The following is an 18,474-nucleotide window of genomic DNA, read 5'->3' on the forward strand; positions in this document are numbered from 1 at the left end:
CATCAGTCATGTCTCCACAAAGAGTTTGGGGCAAGGGCAGCAGACCAGGGAGCAGGGAATATCTCCTGGACTCTCAGGAACCCCTTTTCCTCCTCCCTGCAACTAGGCAATGGGAAGGAGCTGTAGCCTGGTCTGGGACATGGCAAGAGCAGGAGTGATGGGGACAGCAGAGAAAGGAAGGGTTTATTACTGGCAGGAAATTCCTAAAACACTGGCACTTTAAGACTTCTTAAAGTGCTATTATGATTATAGAAATCAAGCTGCCAAAAGTTAAAAAAAAGCAAAAAATAATATTGCATTTTCAATGCTAATTCAGTTCTCCTGTGCAGATGTTATCCTTAATTACTTAATTATATCCTGGCTTGCTTAGAACACAGCTGTCTATGTAGTGGAGAGGGAAGACCGAGATTTGGACTAATTTCTGTAATATAAGACATTCAGCCTTGTATGAGTAGTTGTAGGAGCTGCAGAACACCTGGATAGCAGAGAGGAAATGCGAGGAGGAAGATTGGTCTCCTGGTTACAGACACTGAGGGTTCCTCTTGAGGAGATGTTAAACACACAACGTATTGCAGAGATGCTCTAAATGTGAGAGTGTGGTTTGTAAAACCCTTAGATACATGGTGACATAAGAAAAACCTTGTGGAATGATTGAAAAGTCAGTGTTCTCGACAGCAATCCTGAGCTGAAATTGCAAGACAGTCCTACTTCAGCAATTACTAACACATGGATCTGACCCTTTCAGCCCTGGTATCCTTTTAATAGATTTTATGTGAGGATGACATTTAATAAACTATGTCACAAAAATAGTAACAAAGTAAAGGAGCTGGTCCCTTATGGGAATAAAACACCCTGTATGTAATGATGATATATGGCCTGTTCTTTAGGATTTTTCTGAAACTCTACTACTTTAGATATTTTTTCATTGAAGGATAATTATTCACAGACAAAAAAAACCACAAAGCAAACATAAGTTATCTAAATCCTTTTCTTTCACTAAAAACTTCCATGTTTCCTAAGACATCTCAGAACAGGAATATTTCTTCAAATTTTGGCTCAAAATCCAGGTTACATTTTGAACAAAAGAGTCTGTAGGACAGTCTATCCATCACCCTGTTTGTACATAGAAGACACGTCTACTGACACACCGAATGTGAGCCATTGTTTATGCTTCAACTTCTGAAACAGCATTCATCAGAAAAACCTTCAGTTTTTCTGCAGCTCCCCTGACATGTTCCAAGCTCCATTTTCTTCACAGGACAATCTCTTTTTTGACAGCATTTTGTTATCTTACAACTATGAACCGCATTTTGCTCTCAGTTACACGGATAAAACCATGAGAATACTTTTTTTTTTTTTTTAAGAGGAATTCCTTTTCATTTACAGCATGTCATAAAAATAGTTTTGTTCTCCTGACTCCTTAGAGCTGGTCTTGGCCTTGTGCTGTTTAATCCTGTGAATCAAAAGACAGCAGCTGGTATTAGACCAGCCTCACAGGAGGCCCACGTGTCTGCATTTGGGTTAGCTGTGGAACTCAGTTATGTAGGTCGAAAGAAGCTGGAAATTCAGTAGGCCTATTTGAATTTGCTTATCTGCTTATTCACAATATATGTTTGCAGGTAAACAGGGCACAAACTTCCTGACATCCATGGGAATGAGCACATTGCTGAGTTACAGCAAACTGGTGTGTGACACACCAGTGCCACCCTCATGGCCCAGGTGGATTTTGTCACCACTGGAGCTGCTGCTTTCTGAGCCGGTATCTGTGCACGGGACAGCTTCCAGTTTCATGTGCAGCCAGGGTGCTGTGTAAGTTACACGTCTGGCACAATGTTTAAAATTTGCAGCTGCTGCTTGGAATGAGTTTCCTTTCTCTTGTGGTTTTTTACTTGGTTATCGAGCCTAAAAAAACTTATCTCTAGCCAATGTAGTGAACTATTAGCTCAGTTCTATCAGCAAAGAAAATATTGTTGCTTTAAAAAGAAAAAAGCTCTAGTAGTGCCATGATTTGAGGTGCTTTTATCTCCATCGTGCTTTGCTGCCCTTTGTTTGCTAGCTACAAAATATATTTGGGTTTCACACTGAAAAACATTAGTAAAAACTAAATTTGTGGGCTTTATAACCTGTCAGGAGTTCTTTTAGGTGCTGTGAGGCAGTTGGCAGATGGAGTATACTGACAGGGGAATGGCCTGGTAAATTACAGCCAGTTGATTTTAGACTTGGTCAGGGGGAGGATGCCTTGGGAGAAGAAACAAAACTGGTGAAAAATTAGAAGTATCATGTTGTTGGGTAGTCCAAGAGCTGCATCTCTTTTGACAGCAGAACAAAGAGAAGATGAGGGAAAGGCTTGAGCAATGCTCCTGCTTCAGGCAGAGTAAGAGCTTTTCAGTGGGGCAGATAAGAGTGGAACTAGTCTCTAGAGGATTTCTAGACTCTAGAAACTGAAGATAGGTTAATTCAGAATGAATGCTGGCCGTCAGAGCCATGTGCAGAGGATGGTGAGGGGTTCTCCATAGCTTTGAGAAAGTTGGGTAAATATGCTTGAAGTGTGGGCTAGTGGGTCTGGCAATTGACCATTAACCCAGACTGCAGGCTCTCAGCACCTCTGTTCTTGTTGCTAAAAATTCCTTGTTGCTTTGATAATCAGTGCAAATGATGCAACTTCATTTATATTACCACTTGCAGAAGAGCATTTTCTAGGCCTCTGTGTCTACTTGACCGCTGAGAAATGCAGCACTGGCTGATAAGATGGTTCTTTTCTAGTGGAAACACACCTTCCACATCTAATCCAGTCATGCCTGAGCAGAAACCTTTCAAAAGCCTCTGCAGATGGATTGCAGTGGTTTTGCTGTGCCTTGTTTGTGTGACAGTGAGAGCTTGTGGATGACTGGTAGAGAATAAACCACATTCCAGCCTCGGTGGGGGCAGAGATTCCAATTAACAATGTGCTCACAGGCACCGTGAGGTCTTGTGACTGATGCATCATCTCTTGACTTTTTTTTTTTTTTTTGCCTCATGTCCTTCCTCTCCATTTCTGGTGTTAGCAGAGTTCAAAAGAGCAGTAATCTCCATTTACCACAGGCTCCTTCTCCGGTCTCTTCATTTGGTTGCTCTGCAACAAAGTATTGCATACCCAGACTTCTTGTTGCTTGTAGGTGACCTTTGCAATCTTCCTGTGCCCCTCACATCAGAGCTAGAATCATCAATAAGCTATTGTACTCATAAATCCAGTAGTGTCACAGAGGCAGCATCTGTATCATCTGGATGCAATGGCATTACCTCTCTTTTTGCTCAGTATATTAGAAATGTTGTTATTGTGGGAGACTCAGCCTGCTTCTAGTGGTTTGTATTTTCCACTGAGGTGCTTCTTGGCCAAGGCTCTGAGTTTCCATATCTTATTTTAGAGAATGTTGTGATTTGCCTTGGTAAATCTGAGAACAGGAGATGGAAAACTGAATGGAGACGAAAAATAGTTTACAACTGGCTGTGCCTGTTAGCCTTCAGTATTCTGCAAGTGGACAGAATGAGGGATTGCAGCTGGATTGTCTTGTCCCTGGAGCTATTTGGTGAGCCCTGCCACTTTTTATCCCTTCCTCCTAATCTGCTCTCTTTGGTCTGTTGTGTCTGTACCAGTTTATTCCTGGAGTGATGTCTATAGAGGTGGTGGTGTCTCTTTCTGCGTCTCTTGCTGGGTGAGAACTGTACAAGAGACTGGCTTGAAAGCCCTGGCCTATCTAAATTCTTTTGTACTTTTAAAATACTTTCCTCTAAAGCCTTTAGTGATGTCCTTTGCAATTAAACAATTTTGCAAGCACTCCAAGATTGCTTAAAAATGCCATGGCCCTCATAGGCTTGTTCTTCAGTCACGTTCTCCTGTCTGCCTGTTTGTGATGCTTGTTTGTTTATGCTTGTATCGTGTAAGCTCCTTTTGGCAGCCTTTGGCACCCTGAATACTGATCTGTGCCTGGGACTCCAGGTGCACAGTAATACCAACAAGTAATAACAGTAGAAGCTTAACACAAGGATACACAATTTCCAGCCTGTTCCTTCTGGTTTCCACCTCAGTACCAGGAGGTGATGAGGCACTGCAGGAACATTGCCTAAGCAGTTTTCAGACTAATTTTCTGGCTGTTTATCATTGTGCTCATCAGGACAGCAGTTATTTCATTGTGACAAGCCCACCCTTAAGCACTGCAGCTTTAGCCACTGCAGCAGGCAGCAGAGGATGCCCCCAGCCTCCAACTGCGAGTCTGAGCTCCCGAATCTGGCAGGAAAAGCGTGATGCCTCCTCCTAATGCCTGCTGCTCCTCGGGTCTCCTCCCAGCCAAAAAAAGGGACAGCGTTCCCCGACGGGAAGTAATTGCTTTGGAAAGCTCTCTGAACATCTGGGTCCGATCAGGCTGAGCATCCACCCGAGGCGCGGCACCGGCGGTAGCGGGGCTCGGCGGGGCCGCGCTGCCGGGAGGAGCCCCCGGGGCTCGCCGGGCTCCGCAGCTGCGGAACAAAACCACAGCGGGGCTCGGAGAGCCAAACCACAAGGCTGGGATTTCAGTAACGATAAGCCAGGAAAACAGTTTTTGGTTCTTTAGCACTGCACGGGGCTTTGCCGGCTGTAGAGGTGGAAGCGAGAGCTGCCTGCTGAGACTCCGTGCTCCTCCCTAGAATTGTTTTAGAAACTACAGCGGGAAAACGCACCACAATGGAAGGCTCCCCCAGTGTCCTTCAAAACTAATCTCAGGGGAACTGCCCGGTGAAGTTACAGGGAAGAACACAGGGCAAATAGGAATGAGACAGAAGGGAGAAGCCAGAGCAATTTCAGAGCAGTGTCATATAGCTGAAGGAAATGCTTGGGGAAATAGTCATGAAGAACAACAGGAGAAACAGCTAAACAGAAGGGAGTAAAGCAGACTGGTTGTATTTCCAGCTAGGGATGGGCACCCCCATTGATTTTGCACTGGCATTGAACTAGCTGAGAGGAGCCCAGGTGTGGTCCTCGTGGTTCACACAGCGCTGGGAAGATGGACAGCAGTGGTATGTCTGGTTATTTCAGCTTCAGCAGCAGCAAGGAATAAAACTCTCAAGTGTTTATAACTTTTCTTCTTTTTATTTTCTATTTAATGTTTTATGTGTAATGTAAAAGCCAGGTAAAACCTACTTAAATCCCAGAACTTATGTAGAATCTCCTATGGAGTGCATGTCCAAACAAAAGGCATCTTCTGTTCACTTTAAATAGCTTGCAGATCTTTGGCTTGAATTGTTCACAAAATTAGGCAATACCATATTTAGAGGTGTATGTGAAATCTTAATTGAACTTATAAATTTATTTTAGTTTCAAGGTCACACACTATTTTTCCAGGGTGTGCCTGCTTAAGCCCATGATAAGATGGTTTCACTGAATGAGTAGCTGTTCACAATTTTTGTTTATCATCTTCATTTTTGTGAGACCTGGAGCATGCTTAATGCAAGTGGAGTCTGTCCCTTTTTTTTTCCCCCTCCTTTCCTGGAACTGAAAGGCCTCTACTTTATGTGTGCCCTTAGGAAATTCCAAAGGTTTAATATTTATCCAATTTTTAATGAATTTTCACAAGGAGGCAAAACCCAGCTGGCATACCAAATCCCTCAAATCCCTTGGTCAAATGGATGTTATACTTTATTAATATTTGTAAAGTTTTTTTTTCCTGGTTTTTTTTTTTTTTAATTCTGGGATCACTCAGTGGCTGAAAATGTCTTATTATAATGGAAAGTGTTAGATGACTTTGACACCAGACATTCTTTCTGATTCTACTATGATGAAAGAATGTGAGTGGTAATTAAGAATTTTTTCCATTTAGGGTCCCAAGGGCACCTGGCCATTGATGAAATGTGAACTTAAACCCATGGGATGCTTGCCCTGGTTGTCAAAAGTGTATTATGTTTGGGCAGTTTTGAGGGGGCACAGATAGCAATGGGATTTGGCTTCCTAGGGTGTTGGTTTGGATGACAGCGTGCACCCTCCTCAGGTTTGCTCTGTTAATGCCTTTTGTAGCCTGAGCCATCTGCCAGAGTTTCAATTTCAGGGTATGAAATTCAGCAGCTAAAGATATCCATGGGATTGTTCCATAAAAAACGCTCAGTAAGGTGTTCAGCAACACGTGGTGTGAGAGTTCACAGGAGCTGAGCACAGGACAGGGAGCGTGTGAAATGCAGCAGGCACTGGCTGAGGCAGAATTCCAGTCCATAATTACAGGGGTAATCACTACTGGGCAGAGGAAGCTCCTGAGAATTTTGCAGTGGATAATCAACATTTTCATCAGTGCCTTGAGAGCAGCCGTAAAGTCACTGCTAAACGGCAAGCAACCCAAAACTGGTGTGTATAATGAATTCCAGAATGTGTCCTTTTTATGTGGTGTAGTGTCTGTTTCTTGTCATGGAGATCTCAGGGAAGATGGCTCAATGCTTCAAGGAGGTGTTCAGTCAGATTATCCTGCCCAAGAAGCTGGTCAGCAAATTAAAATTCCTTCCATCCTCCCTGTGCCTTGCTCTGAATTAACCCAAACAGAAGTGAAATGTTGGAACACAATTGCTCCCTAAGTCCTGTGAACACAGCGGCTCTGGTTATTTTGGGGCACTCTGTGCTGTGCCTGCTGACACCTGGAGAGGTGTCAGTGATGGGGAGCAATGATGCAAAGCCATCAGTGAGCAAGGATGGGAAGCCATGAGGCAGAGTTGCACCAGCCCCTCCCAGGGGAGGCTGTCTAGGAGTGCAGCACACATCAAGGCCACTGTTCTTCCATGTTTCCAGAGTGAAAACTAGAGTTGGGTAAAAATAACAGACATACTTAGTTGTCTCTTCCCTTGTACTGTGAACATTCATGACTGTTCACAAGACAAGATGATACCTCTATAAGCTTACAGCTTAATTCACATAAAACCTAACAGGGGGAGGACAAATCTAGGATAAAGTGAGAAGTATGTAGCTCACACTGCAAGTAGGGCTATACAGTCATTTTTATCTCTTTGAATGTTCTTAAAAACATTTGCTATCCAATGGTGTATCTCCTTGGAGGCAGGTGGAAATGATCACAGGATGTGCTGGAATGCTTAATCCATGGATCAAACCAGCTGAAGTGCCAATAAGATGAAAAGATGGCACCAGGAAGGAGGAAAGGGGTAATTTGTGCTGAAGACCTGGCCTGTGAGTCTCCCTCACAGTTACTGTCCAGACTGGCTCAACTGCATCAGTCCATGCTGCTGCCACATCTTCAAGAGACACACAATTGTTATGCCCTACAATATTACACTGCTGCCCTGTGGCAGTGAGCAGAGACAATGGGAATTGCTGCACTAGTGCATTATAATATATTTTTAAAATAAAATAATAGAAACCTGCTGTATTTTGTATATCATTCTGTTTGTTGTTTTATCTTTCTTTTTCCTTTTTGTTTTTGTTCCCAGAGTGCCTCTGATGGCTTTTGGAAGTCAGTGGCGACCCGTGTCCCAAGGGAACCTCATGAGATACGTATCCTGAATCCCTACTTCATCCAGGAGGCAGCTTTCAGCTTCATTGGACTGCCTTTCAACAACGGCCTGATGGGCAGAGGGGTAGGTATAAACCTCAGAGAAGGATGTGAGACCAAGCAGCACAGGAGGCTTACACTGTTCTTATTTTTCCTTTGGGCCTCTGCTGTTGGACATTGAAGGGGAGGGACTTTGGCTCTGTTACAGTGACAGCTCTCAGACTCCTTCAGACCCAGGCAAGAACCTTCCTGATCCAAGGGTTTTGGGGGGGATCATCAACACTTTAGCAGTGCCTTGAAAGCCACTGTGAAGCTGCATCCCAGACCGATAGTAGAAGAAGGTAAAGGTTTGCTTTATGAGGCCTTTGGTAAGAAATTCTGGTCTTATCCCAACAAGTTTTATATGTAAAAGCTCACAAAAGAAAACAATGCAAACCACAGTTTTAGCTCATATTTATTAACAAAATTCCTTAATGTTCATTCTCGTACCTCTCACCCCCAGTGCAGCTTTTTGGAGTGTTAGTGTTGGAGTAGGTGGTGACTTGGGTTTTCTGGATTATCTCACATTGCAACACTGTCCTCAGAACCTATTTATATTTGCTCTACGTAATATATCAACCATTAGAGTAAGTATTACTTGGGTGGGTAAATTGCTCATGTACACATGTGATATAGTCGTTGATAGAGCCCACACGTGACATTTTTGGGCACGTTAGCACAGCTGACAAACCCAGAGAGGAGCACTTTTGCTGGACAAGGTCTGCTTGGTCTGCCCCTGGCATTGTCCTTCCATTGCTATCAGTGCAGGAGATTTGCTATGTCACAGCAGGGATTTGGGCTAGACCGTATAGTGCCTCATTTTCCGTGCTCTAATTATATCATGGAGACTTCTAGAATATTAGAGACTTTGTTTTGTGCAAGTCAGATGGGTGGATGCCTCAAGATAAGATGTTTCCTTCTTGAAATGCAAAATGCAAGATGTGCAGACAGATTCGGCCACATGGAATGGGCCTTTTGAAAAATGCACTGCTGTGTACAGAAGTTGTCATGGGATTCTGGGAACTCTGGATTTTTGTTCTGTGCACTGAAGGTATCTTATTGCAAATATTCCAGTCAGCTAGGAATTAGCTTACTTCATCTCTCTGCATTCTCCAGAACTTACCCTTAGAACGATGTGGTCTTGATGTGTCTTCCAGAAAATCAGGAGTGCTGTCCCAATAATGGACAAAAATCATCATACTTTAATTTTCTCCAATTTGTTTTTATTTTTAAGCACGTTATTTTAATACAGAAGTTATTACTTAAACTGAAAGGAGAAGAGAGAATCCGGAAATGAGAATGCTGTGAACTGAAGTTTATGAGGTTTTGATAGGTTGTTTAACACACATCAGATTGGGAAATGAAGGCATCTTAATTGAAACCTGATGTTTCACTTCACGAAAGTCTATTTGAGCATTTAAAAATAGTTTATTGTTCTTTAAGGCAAGCAGTGTTTGCCTGTGACCCCTAGTAGACTGTGTGAATTGTAGTTTATTCCTCCAGATGGGACAGCAGGAGCTCTGCAGGTGCCTGTGTGGGGCTGAGATGTCAGTATAGCCCGGGCGGTCTGTGCAAGGACACTGATACAGGGGTTCTGCCAGAGTTTAAAAACAGAGAGAGAGTTTCTGGCCTGTGGCTACAATTTTACTGCAAACATCAGCTATGGACTGCTGTCATGGACCTGCTGGAGCTTCACACTTTAGTGAATTCTGCTGCACCACTGCGAAGTTTGCGCCTCTGTAAGTGCAAAGGTTCCAACAGGAGCTGTTGCTGTCAGGGTAAAGAGGAAGAGTCTGAGTAAGGCCCTGGTGATACAAATTTGCTACACGTTTTGCTCAGATTTTAAATGGGAGGAGTAGAAATCAGAGCCTGTAGACCAAGGATCCAGCTCTCACTGGAGATTTGTGGGTGATCCAGGCAGACAAGTGGGGCAGCAAGGAGGATTGTTCCACATCTGTGTGACCCAGCAGCTGCATGCCTGGTTGGGTTTGGGGTTGTGCTTTATCAGTGAGAGATAACCTGGAAAACTTTATTCAAGATGAAGCATATGAACATGGAAAAGGAAATGCTGAGGACTAGTGAGCAAAAGCACAGCAAGCAGTGTACCCAGAGTTTCTCCTGGGAGATGGGGCTGGAGGCAGGTGAGTGCCCCCGTGCTGCAGAGTGCTGTGCTGGTTGGGCAGGCTGCACACTGGAGGATCAAGGCTGGGGATGCCTTCCTAATCAAGGCCAACACAAAATCCTCATAAAGAGCAGTAATATTCCACTCTCCTTTGGTTTTGATACCTAAATAAACTTCAGTGCTTCTCTTGCACACCACATATGGTAACAATGTGCTGCCAATTAACTTTGTAATTTGGGGGCTTTTCCAGCAAGGCTGAGCAGAGCTAGTAAAATAGTTTGGGGCTGATCTCAAAGCGTTTTTCCCAGGATTCAATATAGAGTGAATGTAGTAACATCCTCTGCTTTGATAATATAATTTGGGCCAGATGATCTTGGAGTATAGTAATAGGGTACAACTCAGATGTGCCTTTTGACTGCACTCATGACAGTGGTAGCCAAAAGCCTCAGCAAGGAGCAAAACTCACACCCACAATGAATAGTGTCTTCTCTCTGGGACTGCTAAAGCTTTTTAGAAGTTTTCTTTAGTCCTACTGAAATCTTAAGAGTAGGAGAGCTGTTCCATACTGTATGTGGACTTCTCTTTCTTGGGATAAGCTGATAATAAAGAACAAACTTTGGGCTCCTAGCAATATCTGGGGGAAAATAATTGTTAATGCCTGAAGATGGTTTAGCACCAAAAAAAAAAAAAAAAAAAAAAAAAATCTAGTAAAGATCCTCTTTCTGATTAAAGAATTCTGTTAAGGTGTGAGTGTAGGGTTGGCTTTCTCTCTAGCCAAATGTGATTTTTGTTCAGGTGGAAGTTCTGTTAATACAGATCTTTGGGGCTTGAAACCAGACATCACTGGTATTGCAGCTGGTGGTTCAAGCTTGCAATAGCACCCCTTAGACTGCAGGCAGTTTACTGGGGGACAAGCACGAGCATCAGCTCAGAGGTGTCACTGCTGGGTGCACAGACACCCCTAGGGGTGGTCACTGCTGTGGTGCCTTTGGCTGTGTAGTGAATTGTCCTGTCCAGTCAGGAGCCCTCAGAGCCATGGGAGCAGTGTCCTTCTGGCTCCTCTGGGAGCCCTGAGCCTGATGTGAGGCAGAAAGGGGAATACTTCATGTGACATAAATTTTCAGAAGTCTGAGGACTCCAGTGCAGACTGCAATGTTTGTTTCTCTCTCTGTGCTGGTGCTGTGCATCCATGGATCTGCTTATGATTTAACCCAACTCTGGAAGCCTTTTGTTTGTTCATGTACTGGAAATGGTTGAATCTATAAACTAAAAAAATAAAGCATCCTTCTTTGGACTTCACCCAGCTTCAGCACGAAGCTGGTGAAGGAGGAGCCATGTGCAGGAGGTGTTACCAGGCTGATTCAGGCACCCAGCCATGGATTAGCACCTCTGCAGAGTGCTGACATCTCAGGGATTAACCTCTGATGCTGGAGTGTTAGCATGTCCTGGCCAAGGATTCTCGTAGCTCTTAGATGGTTTTTCCTGTGGGCAGGCATCCTTTCTGGAGGTGCCAGCAGGGATCCTTTGCTCCTTAGGCAATTTTCAGCTCCCTTGTTTCATCATCATGATGTTTTTGCTCATGAGTTGCCCAGGTATCAGCAAACTTTGTCTCCTGGGCTGTTTTTACTGGACTGTGACTTTGTGAAGGCGGTGTCTTGGAGCCTGTTGGGTCTTTGTAGAGTAAAAGAGAGGTGGGGAACAGTGTTCCACTTAATCCTTTCCAGTTATGTGTTTCTCCCTTTTTTGCACCCTGATGTCATCTTCTAAGGCAGGTAGAGGGACACGTAAGGGCCACTGCAGCTGCAGTCAGTTAAATGTAGAGACTTAGTGTCGCTTTAAAGCTTTGAGTTTGCAAGGCAGCTCATCTGCTTCATGGGCTGGGCTGTTCCACCCATTGCCACTGCAGTGGGACCAGCCCATGAGCTGCTGGGGAAGGGATGCTCAAACAAACTGGTGCTGGGGAGCAGGTAAATGCATACCAGCCTCTTCTTGGTACAAGCCCTGCCACCTGCTTCTGCTCATGAGAGATGCCAAGGGATGCTTGCTTCTCAGTGAAGAGTAGACCATGAACTCCCATTTAGCATGGGGTAAGTGTGTATGTTCTTATCAGAGAGCAGGTAGAATGTAGTAAAGTCATGCCTTTGCTTGCCTTCTGTTAAGTCCTTAGGTGCTTTGGAAATACTCCCTGCACTGCACAGGAACCTGCTCTATGGCAAATAGTGCATCAGAGCTTGTGCTGCATCAGGTTAGATGTGGTCAAAAATACTTGGACTGGGCTTGGGTCTTGAGGAAGTCATCAGGGAAGTGGCAGAAGGGAGCCTGCTGGGCTGTCCTGTCTCCAGCCACCAGCTGCTGGCCCTTCCCTTTGCTCAGCTGCAGACAGCCAGTCCTGCAGGCTCTGTCCCACTCAGAGCCAGGGATAGCCAGGGAAGCTGGAGGAGGGGCACTGAGATGCTCTGCTGTGGTTTTTGAAGCCCATATTGCAGCTGTTTCTGTGCATTGGTGGAGGTGGCTCTAGGAGCAGCAGTGTGCATTGTAAGCTCCTGTGACTGGGACCACTCCACAGAATGCCAGGCACTCACCTGCCCACAATGAATGATACTAAATTGTTTTCTATGCCATATTTCCACCTTTTCAGCTAAAGGAAACAAAGGGTAGGTTTGTGTTTGCTCCAATGCAAACATAAGGAAACAAAATTGATAGCTCATGTATGTTGAGATTACTATTATAGTTTTGTTCTGGATTTCTTTTGTTTTAAAAACTTCTTTGCTATTAGGTGATCAGGTCTGTAACTGATAAAACTAAGGTAAGAATTTTTCCCAAGTAAGCAAATTTTTGGATTTTTTCCTCAAATTATTTAATATAGAGTCAAACCAATTTGAATGTCCAGGTGCATTATTGTTTATAGGGAGTTTATTCTTCAGTAACACTTACCCTTTTATTGAAAAAGATAACAATTGGAATAGTCTGAACAATCCAATAAGTCTTACCCTGAACTAAGTAAAATCCCATAAATAACTGGAATTCATTTAACATATTAAGGGAGTCAAATATTTCTAAAAACAGATTTACAGCAGTCATTTCCTTCCAGTCCAGCAGGCAGTGACACAGGAATGACCCGGGCATGGAATGAAAAGCAGCAAGAGCTTTTCACATGCACCAAGCAAAGAGCAGTTCCAGCCCTGGTTCAGTCACCAGCACTGGATCTTCAGCACAAGCCCACGAGGTAATGGTCAGCCTCAACAGAGTCCAGAGGAGTTCCAGTGTTCATTTCTGCTGACTGACTTATTTCCTTATGTGAGTAGAAGTCAGTCTTTAAAGCCTCTTCAGGGGGCAGAATGGAAGATGAAACATCCATGTCTTGAGGTGAAGCCTTTTTGTCGTCCTGCTTGCAGCAGAGAACTGTGTAGGAGCAGTTAGGAGAACCTGTCCTGTGTCTGTACTGCTAAAGGCATTTCTGGTCCCCTGACCTGAGGAGCAAACTGGCTGTGTTTGCCCTGCACAGAGCTTGCTGTGGTTCCTGACACAGCACAAGACCAGAAATCTTTGCCTCTCCTGCCTTTACACTTCTCTCACCAAGATCCACCATGCGTGTGCTCACCTTACCCATGGAGGACAGGAACCCCTGGAAGGAGCCATGCTCCAGAGGCTCCGGCAGGCTTTGCCCAGCACCGCTGTGGTGATGTGCCTCTCACCACTGCTGTGTTTTTTGCTTCTGTTTGTCACGTGGCCTTTTAGTGTCATCCCTGGCTCATCTGTCATTCTGCTGTGCTCTCTCAAAAGGGCTGATCTCTGGGGAGCGTTATGTCGGATATTACATTTTCCATATGTTTCCATATGTTAGACAAGCAGGCCAGGCTTGAAAATGTGGACTTTCAGTTCTGGACACGTTACCCGGTTGCCCTTGTAGTTGTTTACTGGAGAGGGCATGCCATGCCTGTGGCAGAGAATTGACAAGGGGAGAGGGCTGCCAATGATTTTGGGCTTTGCCATTCCCAGCTCACACTGCTTGCTGGGCACCAGTACAGGTCAGAGGCTCATCATGGCCACATCTGCAGCAGTGGTTGTGTTGGGCCTTTCCAGGTCTAACCTGCACTGGGCAGTCTCTGTGTGGCTGGGAGGCATCCCAAGAGGCTCCTGCCTCAGCACTGGCTGCTGTGGGGCTGTAGCTCTTCAACCATTTGGTTGAAAGCAGCACTGCTTAGTGATACAGGAACACCCAAGCACACAGAAGGCCATGAGCAGGAAGACAGGCTTTGAACTGGTCTAACACTAGATTATTATTCCTGAGGCAAGATGGTAGAATTCGGGGGGTTCTGTCTTAGCAAAAGCCTCAAATAACAAGAGGCCTGCTCGGTTGTTTTTCATAACTCAATGCAGGAGGTGTGGTGGTTGCTTTGGTATGTCTTTGGGGCACGGCACAAGGGTGTGTATGGTGAGATAGCACTGACACATTGTGCGGGGCATTGCAAGCCAGATTTGGCACAGCCATGTCCATGATGCTTAACTTCTTTTGGAGTCACTTGTCCCCCAGCTTGCCCCGTAGGTTGTATATGGTCCATTAGATCCAGATTAGAGGTTAGCAGCTAATGAATTTAATGTGTACAATCAGGAGAGCTTGGAAGCTCTGTAGATGCAGCCAGGGAGTAGTTATAGCCACTTCCTCTCTAATAATGTGTCTCCTCTTATTTGCCACTTCTTTGCTAGGAGGAAAGGAGGGGAGAGCCCTTTCCCTTGGACCTGAGAGTGCTGTTTTGCTGCATTCTCTGCAGCACAGCCTGGGAAAAGTGCCTAGATCCTACATGGTGTTGTCTTTCCCATGCCACAAGCTGGACATGAGGCAGTGCTTCATTTTCAACAGGTGGCAGGAGTAGCAGAATCTCAGCAGGCTGCTACAGGAGAAAAGAGCCCAGTTTCTGTAGCTTAAACCAAATCAAGATTAAAGTAATGACACTAAAGTAATGACACTTAGCTAATCAACAATTGTACTTTTTTATAGTTTTGTTCAAGGCAGCTCCATTTCTTCAAGACTGTCTAATTCCTCAGTTACTGTTTAATCCCTCTGATGGTTGCTCTTTTTTTAAAGAAGATAAGCACTTTGGAGCAAGTGGCCAGTTACGTGTATGTGATCTGGGCACGTGTAGGTGCACACACACTTTGCACCATGTTCTTCTCTTAGGCAGATGCTGTTATCCACACCATTTACTATGGGTGGGTTTTGCAAGCACCCCTGTGCTGCCCTAATAGTTACTGGCCTCAGTGAATAGCAGAGGTGATCATTTTGACAATATTTTCAAGAGGCACCTCTCTAGCCCCCAGGATTCTGACTGCAGCAGTGGGATTGAGGCTGCATCTCACCACTGAAGGCTGCAGAATTCTGCCTTCAAGGGGGACACATATTAAGCTATAGCTACCACAGTGTTGGAGGGTGCTAACATCAATTAGGCATAATTAAGAAACTGTCATCAGATCATCAGTTTCCAGATGTGATTTTTAGGGTAATGCAAAACTATTTGCTAAGGACATCCTGTGAATTTCTGGTAGTTATAGAGGCCAAATCAGATACATCTACTACGAGAGGTTGGGAAGGTAGGTAGTCTTGGTATTTTAATCATTTTTGAGAGCAGAGCAGGTGGTACTAAGATAGTGGCATGTCAGGAGCTACTAAGAACAGAAGCAGAGGAGAAAATTACCTCGTATTTTTCCATAAATATCATTGGATGTCTTGTAGAAGGAATAAAGTCAGACAGATATTTGGCGACCAAACGAAAGTTCACTTTCAATTTCTGTCTACTGTTATTCTCCGAACAGAGTATGCCTGAAAGAAAGTTTGGCAGTCCTCCAGTAATGTTGGGTAATGTGATTAATTCTCTGTGGTTTGCAAGACTCACATTAGAAAGTTAGCTCTTAAATGTTAAATTGGCCAGTGAAATTCCCTCCAGGCAGAGACCCCGTGTATCCCTTGAGCAGTGCCGTGGGAATGGGCGCAGTGCAAGTGTGGGTGGTGTGAACACCGCGGTGCTCCCGATGAGGACACAGTCTCAAGGATGTAACCATTTACTCACTGTGTTTTGGACACTGTAGCTACAGCTCTGCTGGGGGAAAGGGTTTTGTGGCACGTCCGCTTACCAGCTGATGCAATCCCAGCGACATACAAATGTCATCTTCTATGCAAAACATAAAGCTGAGAAATCAGAATTAAAACTGTCATGTCTGGAAAGACAGGATGTTCTTGGATATTTTGAAATTTGGGACAATGTTCTTATCCTTGCCTAATAAACTTTTTCCATTTTTTTGAAACCCCTACTTGATATTTTTTGGCTGCCAGTGAATTAACAGTTAACTGAAGTAACTAGGATAAAACCAATATTGTTTTTGTGAGTATCAATTGAAATTATCGGAGAACAAAGTTACTCTGCTGCTTTTTCCGACATTTAAAACTGGAACAGGGGGATGTAGGAAGGTCTTACAGAGCACATTTCAGGTGTGCTCTATTACTGTTGTGCTGCAAATGTTTGAACCTAATGTCTCATTGATTTAGCCATAAGCAGTTTTTGCCTGTTTGTTTTCAGATTAGAGTAATTCCAGTGCACTGTAGTGGAGCTCTACATAGCACACGAGTTGTGCTCCCAGCTCTGCACATCTCAGCTGGGATATGGGTGGCATTCTTTGCTTGGAAAACATTTTCCTTCAGACTGCTCAGGCAATCAGAAGTGAGCAAGGTCATGTACCGACAAAAAACAGTTCCTTTGAACTAGAAGCAGAAACTCAAAACATTGTTCCCAACCTTTTTGAACATGCAGTAGCATTGCTCACCAGTTCAGGGTGAACCATGGTACATAAAAAATATAAGAGTGCAGTTGGTTTCTACATCTCAGCTAAGAGCTGTCACCCTTGGTGACTGTCTGAGCATGTCCTCTGAATTTGTGGTATTTCAAATACGGCCAGCGTTGGACACTCTACAAATGAAGATGTAGGTGGATTTCTCAGCCTCTCCCTAGCCCCTGGGCCAAAGTTGCCTCTGGATTTATCTGGCTAAAGGGGAGCTAGAAAAGTCAGTGAGCTAGGATTTTACACTGGAAACCCTTTGCTGTCCCAGCAGAGCACACAGGAGGAGTTCTAGCTGTGCAGCACTGCTGTCACGGTGCCAGAGCCCAGTGAAATGGGAAGGGCTAAGGCTGGACATCAGTGCAAAGTGCAGGTCAGCAGATGGGAAAGGACAGTTCTGGCGTGCCCTGGATGCTACCACCCATCTCTGACTGGCTTCCCACTGCTCCTTGTTTTCCCAGTGTGTGGTTTGGAGGGAATGGCACAGGCCAGAGTTCCCCTTCACTGTCAAGGTGCCCCTGAGAAAAGGAAAGGGTCTTGGAACATACTGACTGGTATCCTCTCCACCTCCCAGAGGTGTTTAACAACCTTAAACTGCATTTGCCATCAGTGAATTAAGGTGTTTGTGCTGTTCCTCAATTTTGCTCCTGTATGGTGATCTGTTTGGGATAAGTATTTTTCCTTAGCCTAGCTGGAAGCCAGTAATGCACTGTCTACATCTGTTTTAATTTCAGAAAGCTAATGTATCCACTGTGATTCATCCTCCAGCTCGTCTGCTGCCCTGTTCTCTGGACAGCAAAGCTGTGGAAGGGGAGTCTGACCATTTGCACTAATTACTTTACAAGCTGGAAGGCTATCAACCCTGCAAGCTGGCAGGTTGAATATGGCCAAATACCACATTCCTGATTTTCTGCTTACTATCAGCAGTGCCCCCGTGAGCAGAGACAATAAGAGGAAATTTTTGATTATAAAAATGGCAACCTGCTAATGACTTCCATCCCTGCTTTCTCTCCTCTCAGAACATCCCCACCTTGGGAAGCGTAGCAATAACCATGGCGCTGCACAACTGTGATGAGGTGGCGGTAGCTGGCTTTGGCTATGACATGAGCTCACCCAATGCACCGCTGCACTACTATGAGAACATCAAGATGTCTGCCATCAAAGAGGTAGGGAGCTCCTGCCAAGCACATCCTCCTCCCAAGCCCACCAGCTACCTTGACTCCAGAGCCTGACTGGGATTGTGATGTCAACTTACAGCTGTCCTGTGTGGATCAAAACACAGCTCCGCTCATGCATTTGCTTGTAAAATTCTAAACATTCTCCCAAGCTCAGTGTATGTTAAAAATGGTTATTACTGCTGGGAAAAGTTCTCTGGAATGTGTATATAATATAATTTCTTCTTTGAGTGGCAGGGAAACGATTCACATAAATGTTAGCTCAAGGAGTGTGAAAGGGAGCAATTCTGCTCTGGGGTTGAAAAGATGCACCCTCTCCTGCTTTGTGATCCATTGGATTGCTCTCTAATCCATAGGCTTATTTTACGAGTTGATCCCCTCCTCAGGCCCTGGAAGCATGGGGGTGGTGAGATCAGCCTGAGTACCTGAGCTCTCAGCTGACTGTTCAGCAGCACCTCGCTGGTGTGAACACCACTGGGCTCTGTGGAGACTGCTCTGTAAAGACAGGTCCACATTAAACACATTTTCTTCTACTATCACAGTGAGACAAACAGCATTTTTGGAGGAACAAAAGCTCTCATGTTGGTATAATGCGATAACTTCAGGTCTATTCATTTCCTGTACCAAACTAGAGCAAACTTGGACACTGGTCAAAGCTTCTATAGTGGGAAAGTTTGCTGCTTTTATGGGAGAGCTCCTTCTTTCCCAGCACAGACGTGACCCAGGTCTTCCTAAGATTGCTTCTCCCTCTTCACTGGGTAGGGAAACTTGCTCTATCCTACTCCACAGTGAGGAAAGTTGTATTGTTCATGGA

At 44.7% G+C, this 18,474-nt stretch overlaps 1 protein-coding gene across 10 annotated transcripts in view; it reads left to right on the forward strand.

Annotated features, from left to right (window-relative positions):
• ST3GAL3 (ST3 beta-galactoside alpha-2,3-sialyltransferase 3) overlaps window positions 1-18,474 on the forward strand; it is a 187,325-nt gene that overhangs the window by 153,189 nt on the left and 15,662 nt on the right. For 9 of the 10 annotated variants that reach the window (XM_041483427.1, XM_041483429.1, XM_041483430.1 and 6 more), the window contains 2 exons: window positions 7,435-7,581; window positions 17,505-17,651. In XM_041483427.1, the coding sequence (XP_041339361.1) occupies window positions 7,435-7,581; window positions 17,505-17,651 (294 nt within the window). Of the gene's footprint in view, window positions 1-7,434; window positions 7,582-12,748; window positions 12,877-17,504; window positions 17,652-18,474 lie in introns of those variants that run through there. The other variant, XM_041483431.1, reaches the window with a different exon arrangement.

The sequence above is a fragment of the Pyrgilauda ruficollis genome, unplaced genomic scaffold (genome assembly GCF_017590135.1).
Source record: "Pyrgilauda ruficollis isolate IOZ18807 unplaced genomic scaffold, ASM1759013v1 scaffold6, whole genome shotgun sequence".
NCBI classification, from domain to species: Eukaryota; Metazoa; Chordata; class Aves; order Passeriformes; family Passeridae; genus Pyrgilauda; species Pyrgilauda ruficollis.